The 8,767-nt window shown below is 51.4% G+C and overlaps 1 protein-coding gene across 1 annotated transcript; it reads right to left on the bottom strand.

The window, feature by feature from the left end:
* Nucleotides 1-4,712: 4,712 nt before the first annotated feature.
* Nucleotides 4,713-8,767, bottom strand: INA (internexin neuronal intermediate filament protein alpha). The gene is made up of 3 exons (XM_042818463.1): nt 7,886-8,767; nt 6,057-6,181; nt 4,713-5,880 (listed from the first exon to the last, which is right to left on the bottom strand). Exons 1-3 carry the CDS (start codon nt 8,765-8,767, stop codon nt 5,616-5,618), a joined length of 1,272 nt encoding a protein of 423 aa, XP_042674397.1. The 3' UTR covers nt 4,713-5,615.

Here is an 8,767-nt window from a genome sequence, read left to right on the forward strand (position 1 = left end):
TTAATTCAAATTTATGTCTGTCTAGGATAATGCTGACTTTTGCATAATCTAGCTAAACCATCTGCTAAATTGGTACTGTTCCGACTGAAGCAGTAACAGTATCAGAGGTCTCTGCACTATCTTTACTGAGTTTATCCATAGAGTAAACCATGTACCATTTGAAATGAAAAAGTCAAGACTTTCCAATCTTCCAGTCACTTAATGATAGAAGATCTACAGGTAGAGTGCATAAAACTGCATTCAGAAACAGGAGTGTTGCCTGGAATATTTTGTATGAGCCCTTAGTGACATTTTATTTCCCAATAATTTATTGTCTGCTTCTTTCTTTCCCTTCCTCAGCTGCCTCCATACAGCATATTCTTTGCAAAGTTGTCTTGGCTGAACGTTTTGCTTTCTTCTACCTTAAAGTGTACCCTCAAGGCACTGATGCTTTACCTGCTCTCCAGCTCCTGCTGCACCCCCTGGGGTTCTGCTGTGACACACCAGTGTGCAGTGGGGCTGACCTTTGGCAATTGTCGAGGCTGAAACGTGGGCTGTGCAGTTCCCCACATAATCAGCCCGCTTGCTTAAAAATGTGCCAATCTTCTTGCAGCTCTGCTGCTGCTGTTTTATTTCTGTTGGTCTCCTTTTAACCTTGGCTTTCCTCCAGCCGCTTGTGGTTCTGATGATAGAATTGCTTCTGTAACAACAGGCCGCCTATGGGATGGCGTCTCTGCCCTTGTGGGAGATGAGCCAGCCTCGTGCTCAGGAGGTGAGAGAATGTGGGCTTGGACTTGTGCGTCGATTTACAGACACTGTATCATTTCATTGCGTGATGAAATAGTTCTGGTCTTATTTTATGGTTACCTATTTAGAGATGACATGGCTGATGCTGAGCTTACAGTTCTGCTGACTCCTAGCAGGAGAAGACTATGAGCTGTGATGTCAGGAGCTCTCATAAACGCACAGTCAAGCTGTGGTCGAGTCATGAGCACTGAGCCATGTAGGTTCTGTTTTCCTTGTGTTTAATCTGGATTTAGTGTAATATGGTAAGTTTCAGGAGACTAATAAAACTTGCAGCTGGAGAGAGTGTGATGGTGATGCGTAAATATTATTTATTTTCTTAATATTGCTGTTATGCTTGGACCTGAATTGTGCTGCCACAAGACGAGCAAAAAGGAAGCCAGGAAGTGCCTTAACACTTATTTCCAAGTTTCCAAAGATACAGAGCAGCCAACGAGTTTCACTAAAAAATCCTTCCAGCTGTCTGTTACTGTGTATTATCTTTTGCTTTGCAGGGAGGAGGGACAGATTATCCACACAAGTCTCAACAGAGAGAGGTTACCAGGTGCCAACCTGAATGTTTATGTTTAAAATGCTGTTGTACTGCTGTGATGGATACTTCTGAGAAATGGAGAATGTTGCAAACAGTACCTTCCCATCACTAGCTTTTTTTTTTTTTTTTCCCTATTACATTTTTCTGTAACCATTTCAACACAAAGAGAAGAAAGGTGGTTGTAAGTTGAATTTTGCACGTCATCTTTGGAATCTCTCTTGAAATGAGAAATGAGCCAGCAAATCTTACATTTGCTTAAGTTTCAGAAAGGGACCATACATGCAGGTCAGCTGGTCAAATTCTGTTGTTTTTTGAGATGAATAGTAATTCCTGCTGTGAAATGTGATACTGATGTGCTGCTTTGTGGCTGCAGAATTCCTGTGAGGCTGTATCGCCATCTTTATTGTGTTTTGATTTAGTATGATGATATATTTGTGTCAAAGCAGTAGTGATCTGCAAAAGAAACATTTCCCCAAGTGGAAGGGAGATTCTATATTTTCTACTTGCTTGATAAAACAATCAATTTGGAAATGTGAGTCTTAGAACATCTGTTTTCTTCCAAGGGAAGCATTACCACTAGAAAAGGGAATGGTGAGGATTTGGCAGAGATTATGAAGAAAATAACATGTTCTTGGGTGAGTTCCTTTGCAACTCTTCCCATGTGTTGCTGAGAAGGCACCAAGCAGTTCCACAACATGCTCAGAGCCTGCTGCTTGCAGTATGCCTTTCTGGAGGTGGTCCTTTCTTGTGTACAATGAGGACTGAGGTAAGAATTCCCTGGGTGGGAATCCTAACATCCTCCGTGCTCTGCAGGGTACGTAAGGGCAGGCAGTTGGCAGGGTGCTGCTGTGGTCCTCTTTGTAAATGCACGTATAGCAGCACTGGTAACAGTACCTATTACCAAACTAAGTATTTTCCTTCTGAAGTTGTGTTCAAAATTTTGTCAAATGATAAACATAGGCGCTGAATTTGTTCTGGCTACCAGTTGTTCCAGCTGTAAGTAGATCCATCTGTGGAGAGTTTCATCAAAAGCAATCAGCTGCATTGACGAAATGAGTAGTTAGGAGGGCTTGTTTGTTTGTTTTTTGGTTTTTGGTTTTTTAAAATCCTATTTCATGTTCCTCTCTGCTTTAGCTAGACTTGCATTGCTCATGCTGTTAGAATACTAACTTGAATTCAAAGAGTCAGGTCCCACGATGCAGACATCTGATCACTCTGGCTGCTGGCATTAAGGGCTGTACATAGGTAGCTCACTTGAGGATGAAGCTTTTTTTGCAGAGGTCTCTGCTAAGAGCTGGCAAGAAGAGAATGGGACAGATCGAGCCCTAGGTGCCAGAAGAGGCTTTTCTCTAAATTGCCATTGATTCCTTCTTGTGGAATAACAGGCTTCTTCCCCAAAGCCTCAAAATGAGGTGTTTTCCCTTTGTAGGAATGCAAATGCTTATTGGGTTTTCCTTGGCTTGTTTTCCTTTGGCTTAATCCTTAATGGATTCCAGCATCTAAACAAGTGTAACTGACAAAACTGTTCCTTGTGCATAGTGGTTCTCCCAGCGTTTAAGGTGCTGTACATCTCAGCACAGTTACTGCACAACGTCCAGTGGTGCTGAAGGGATCCTGAATCCAAGATCCTGATGGAAACAATCTCTTCCATCACTGAAGCAGCAGGAATATGACCCAGGCCTATCCCAGGCTGCATGAACTGTCCCGTCTCATCCTCATGGAAATGAAATGAGACAGTAAGCCACAAAATGCAGCTGCAGGGCCAGTGTTTTCTTCCAGGAAAATGCAGTTCACCCAGGCATGCGGCAGGAGCTTGCACCCCTGCATGGGGGCTGACGTTCTCCCCAGCATAAATATAAAGGCAAGGCAGCGTGACAGAAGAACAGCCACTCAGTGCTGCTTCCCAGGCTGATGGTACAGTCAGTGTCTGCAGCCGCCTTTTATTGAGAGGTCGTGGCTTTGCAGAGGTATAAATCTTTTAAGCAGCTGCAGTGTTCTTCCAGCAGCCTGAGAGTTTAACCCAATAAAACACTGGGCTGCAGCAGAAGCCCTATTCCAGCACCACAACCTCCTCAGAGATCTGGAAATGCAAGAAATCTCCGCTGCAGCCCCTTTACAAAGAGCTGCATCTGGTTCCAAAGCAATGCCTTGTCCTCCCCCAGGCTCCTTTGTTCTCCTCCATGAATGCAGACCCTCCACATCGTTACTACCAAAGCAAATCCCAGCTTTGCTGGGAGCATGCAGCCAGCTGAGCGGGCAGGGAACCGGACTGAGGCTTAGAATAAAGGACAGGTCAGGCCCTTTGTACTCAAGGGGCAGACACAAAGCTGCGCTGAAGGACATCTGAGTTTCAGATTTTTGTTGTATCAGCTGCCTGATCCCATCTGCCTTCTCTTCTCCCTATGCCTGCTGGCCCATGGGGATGCTGGTGACCATCAGACATCCCAGTGTCTCTGGGATGGCTGAGGCAGGCTTTGGTAAGGTGGCAGGAAGTGAAAGAGCTGGGAAACCCTGCTATGGCAGCGCCACCAGTGGGACACTGCCTCCTGTGCTGCTACCTGCAAGGCCCTGCTGGCAGCTCTGTCCCTGCTCTCACGGGGTTTGTTTGGGAGACGGGTGCACCCTCTGCTCTTCTGTTAACTTTGCTAAGGCATAGATTGTGTCACCTTCAATTGGCCGTGCAAACACAAGCTGTTTGTAACCCCTGAGTGCATGTAGGAGGCGCAACCAGCCATCTTGTGATATAATCTACAGCCTCAGTGTTCATTTTTGGGGAAAGCAAGGGCAATCCCTGCCATGGGAGGCCTTTCTCCCTGACTGGGCTGCCACAAACTCCACAAAGTGTGGCTACTGCGGTGGACACCTTGAGATGAGATCAGTACATATCCCATGGCTTCAGCAGTGCCGGTGCTGCCTCCAGAGAGCTGCAACCCAATGACAGGAGCAGCTTTATGGGGTTTTCCCTGTCATGAAGTTCTTTCTCATCTGCCAGCCTTTATGAGACCTTGGCCGTGGGGTCCATCACTGAAACCATCATGGACAGGATATCCTTGATCATGACTATCTCCTGGGGTACTATCTCCCTGGGAACAGGGAATGGCCTGAAACTGTGCCAGGGAGGTTCAGATTGGTTGATAGGAAAGATTTTTGCTCAGAAAGACTGTAGAGGCATTGGCACAGGCTGCCCAGGGAGGTGGTGGGGTCACCATTCATGGGGGTGTTCAGGAACAGTGGAGATGTGGCACTGAGGGATGTGGTCAGTGGGCATGGTGGGGATGGGCTGGGGCTGGACTGGATGATCTTAGTGGTCTTTTGCAACCTTAATGTTTCTATGATTAATGGTGCTGCACACCATGTGAAGTAGGAGGAAAGAAGACAGAAGAGCTTTGTTTGGTTCATGTAACTCTTTCTTTCTTTTTAATTATTAACTTGTGCCTTACGGTAGAAGAGGAAAGAGTGTGAGCGAACAGTTTGCTGGTTCCAGGAACTACTCTGGCAACATTGAGAGGGCAGTAAGGTCTTGTGATGGCAACCTCGCCCGGGCACTGACATGTAGCACACACACACGCAGTCTCTGGCTCTTGCAGAAGCTGGAAATTTTAAGGCATTGAAAGAAAACTACAGTTGTAAATCCTACATCAGATTTGGCACATGTTGGAAGGCTGGAGCTCAAGTGTGGATGTGGCATTTGGCAGCACCCAGCCCTCCCTGCTGTACATGGAGACGGGCACTGGGTGTTGGTTCCCAACCAACAAACCCCATGCATGTGGCCAGACTAACGCTACCGAGAAACAGAAAGAGTTGTCAGAACTAAAAAAAAAGACATTCCTTATAGTTTAAAATATAAGTGGCTCACAGACCAGAAGCAAGGTGTGTTTATGGCTATTTCTGTGCTTCTGAGTTAAAAGTGGATGGCTACACCTTGAAGAAGAGGAAACACTTTAGCTACACATGGATTTGGACAGTAGGTAAAGGGCCTTAACCCTAGTTGTAGTTGAGTTCCATTGACCTCGCCACCCCCACCCCCTCATTGCAGTGAGTCCTCTCCTCGCTGCCACAAATTCCCGTGCACCCACAACACCCACCAGCATGCACCCAGCGACCCGTGTGGCCGCCACCTGACTTGAGAGGGAGCAGTGTGCTGAGCTCGGCCCTTACTTTGCCAGAGGCTGCTGAGCCCTGACCCTACAGGAGTCCTTGTAATCGGAGCTGCTGAGCACAACCCAGTGCCCAAGAGGCAATTAAAGGGCCAACTGAAGACTGCTCCCTCCCAAATGCAAAAGGGATGGGATCCCCACCATTACACTTTAGCATTTGCAATGATTCCTCCACGCACGCTGAATCTCTCTGTTTTCTTGGCAGTGGTTATGCTCCTGTCAAGCATCCCAGCCTGACCGGACGGTATCTTGGAGGTTGCTCTAACCGCCTCTCTTTGCTCCTCTTTCTTGAAGGATGGAGTGGAGGAGCGTGGCTGGAAAGAGTAGGTGGGGTTGGGGAGGGGGTTCATGGCTGGAAGGCCAACGCTCCCCATGCTGAACAGGTTTTCCTCTCCCTCCAGCAGCTTCCTGCAAGCACAGCACAAGCAAAGGAGTTCAGGTGGGGGTCACCTCACAAGACACCATCACAGCACCAGGATGCAGCTGATTTGGATGAAAACAGACCCAGGTCCGATTTTGGTGCCAGGCTTGGCAGCATGGGGAAGGGTGTTGGATTGGGCTCAGACAGGGCCAGAGCAGCCTACCTGTAGGCAGCAATCTCGATATCCAGGGCCATCTTGACATTCAGCAGGTCCTGGTACTCCCTCAGGTGCCGAGCCATCTCGGTTTTAGTGTTGCGCAGGTCAGCCTCCAGCTGCCCAATGGTGTCCTGCAGAGAGGCAATGATAAGGGCTCCCAGGACTGTGTTTTGGTTTTGTTGTTTTTTTCCCCACAGCTGTTCTGCTCTGCACATCCCAAACAGGGGCTTGGGTGCTAACAGGGATGGTTGAAGCAGGCGGAGTGCTGGGTACAGCTCATAACAGCATGCAGTGGGATGGGGCTTTAAACACTGATGGTTTTATATATTCTTCAGTAGGTTTAAACAGCACCAGAGCAAGTATGGGGTTCAGTGGGACCAGACAGAGCACCGAGCGGGTGGCTGGGACACAGCTGCAGGGCAATGGGAGGGAAAAGCTTGCACCAGAAGGGCAAGTTTCAATCCGCCCTGGCAAATCCCCTGAGCTGCAGGCCTGAAAGCAGCAAAACTCACTCCCGTGGGGGATCTTTCTAGGCCAAATGCTTTCCCATGTTGGTCGCTCTGCTGTGCCACTGAGGCTGCATGATGTGCACAGGCAATGAGTAAGCAGTTTGCAGCAAGTGCCTGCAGAACCTGTGGTGGCCACTGCAAATGCCAGCTCCCATCTCCTACAGCCAGCCTTTTCCACTGCCTCTGCCGTAGCACTGAGCATCATTTAGCTCCTAATCAGGAACACCGTGCAACAAACTCCCATGCACTGTCACACTCACAACAGAGCCTGTGAGTCACATAGAAAGAAACCATTGTTCTGCAGCTAAATCAGTTTGAAATACAGTGCTGTTTAACCCAGCTGCATTGTTACTGTTTTTTTAATTCCAATCTTATTCCGAAGATAGGTTGCTCCCGGAATTATCCTTTTCACTCAGCATTAAGGCTATTCAGGAACATTATTACATGTAATCCTTTCATCCACTGCAGGAAATGTTGCATATTGTCCATTTCCACAATATTTGTTGAAGGACCCAGCAAGACTGCAAGCAGCACAGAGCTGCAAACCAGCTTTCTAGAGACCCAGTCTGGATGTGGGCTCCATGACACAGCAGTACTTGGCAGAGGAACAACAGCAGTCCTCAGGTATGATGTAAGGCTGTTGTTTCATTATCAATAGCGAAATGGCTTGATTTGGAAATCAGAGATCACTTAGTAGCCATATAATACAACAATCTCTGGATTTATTTCATTCTAAACCACAGATGTTTTCCCTGTACTAAGAAAAAGGAGTCATATTGTATTAATGGAATAAAAGATACAATGTGCACAGTGTCCACTGAGATGCTGGGATCTGGCTGCCTTCACATCTGCAGAGCTCCAAATTCTGCAGTGCCGGTGCCAAGAGCCAGGCCCCGGAGCGAGGTGCCAACTGTGGGCTTCGAGGAATTACCCACAGTGATGGGGAGTGACAGCGGACTTTGGGGACAGGGATGGGGTGATATCTCCAAGCAGCACTGCTGTGTGCACAGAGGTCTTTGTCCCTGCGACAATCGGCTTTGTAGAGAGGTGTCCATGCCTGTCCCTTCCGAAAGGTCTTTCCTGCTTCCCAGGGCGCCGAGTACGGAGGAAGGATGAAGGCAGCAGGCAATACCCAAGCAGGGCAGATGGAAGCCCTATACCGGGAGGAGGCTGCAGGGATGGAGGCGCTGCGCAGAGCGGGGGGGCACCGCAGTCGCGAGGAGCGGGCGCAAGGCACCGGTGCCGGGGCGGGGCGGTGCCGTACGAGGAGCCGCGATGGGGGAGATCCTTGGGGAGGGCAGTGAGGGACGGAGGGGACCCGCTCACCTGCAGCCCGGCGGCCTCGGCGCTGTGCCTTTCCTCCAGCTCCTGCAGCTGCCGCTCGAGGGACTCGTGGGCTCCGCGCAGGCTTTCCATCTCCACCACCCGGGCCTGCAGCTGCCGGCGGCATTCGCCCGCCTCGCGGCGGCTGGCCCGGACGGCCTCCTGGCTGCGGGCCGCCCGCTCGTGGAGGCTGGCGCAGCGGGCGCGGTACCAGTCCTCGGCCGCCTGCAGGTTGCGGGCCGGCAGCGCCTCGTACTGAGCGCGCAGCTCTCGCAGCGCAGCCGCCAGGTCAGGCCGCGCCGTCGGGGGCCCAGAGGCCGGGGGAGCGGAGGCGCGGAGCGCGGCTCCCAGCTGGGCCAGCTGTTCGGCGTGGGCGCGCCGCAGCTCCGCCAGCTCCTCCCGCAGCGCCTCCGCCCGCCGTTCCAGATCGGCGCGGTCTCGGGCCGCCCCGTCGGCCGCCTGCTGCCGGGCGCGCAACGCCTGCTCCGCCTCGGCGCGACCCCGCGCCTCCTCCTCGCAGCGCGCCCGCAGCCGCTGCGTCTCCTCGGCCAGCCGCGCCCGCTCCAGCGCGGCCTGCGCCCGCTCGCCGTGTGCCTCCTCCAGACGGGCGCGCAGGGCCCGCAGCTCCCCTCCCAGCAGCTGCCCCAGCCGGCGCGGCTCGGGCGGCAGTCGCCTTAGCTCCGCCAGCTCGCCGGCCAGCGCCCGGTTGCGCTCTTCCAGCGCCCGCACACGCTCAATGTAACCGGCGAAGCGCTCGTTGAGGCCTCGCAGCTGCTCCTTCTCGCTGGCACGGCGCTGCTCGACGCCGTCGGTGCGCCGCGGGGCCTGGGCGAGCAGGCGGCGGGAGGAGGCGGCCAGCGCCGGCTGTTCCACCCTGTAGCTCAT

The sequence above is a fragment of the Centrocercus urophasianus genome, unplaced genomic scaffold (assembly GCF_019232065.1).
Source record: "Centrocercus urophasianus isolate 14NV4802_14NV808 unplaced genomic scaffold, USGS_Curo_1.0 seq_17, whole genome shotgun sequence".
NCBI classification, from domain to species: domain Eukaryota; kingdom Metazoa; phylum Chordata; class Aves; order Galliformes; family Phasianidae; genus Centrocercus; species Centrocercus urophasianus.

Bases quoted from the DNA above. Each gene is read 5' to 3' on its own strand.
- INA (XM_042818463.1), bottom strand. From the start codon at position 8,767: ATGAGCTACAGGGTGGAACAGCCGGCGCTGGCCGCCTCCTCCCGCCGC. The intron at 6,182-7,885 runs GTGAGCGGGTCC...GCCTCTCTGCAG, and splicing joins CCGAGGCCGCCGGGCTGCAG to GACACCATTGGGCAGCTGGA. The intron at 5,881-6,056 runs GTAGGCTGCTCT...CTGTGCTTGCAG, and splicing joins ATCGAGATTGCTGCCTACAG to GAAGCTGCTGGAGGGAGAGG.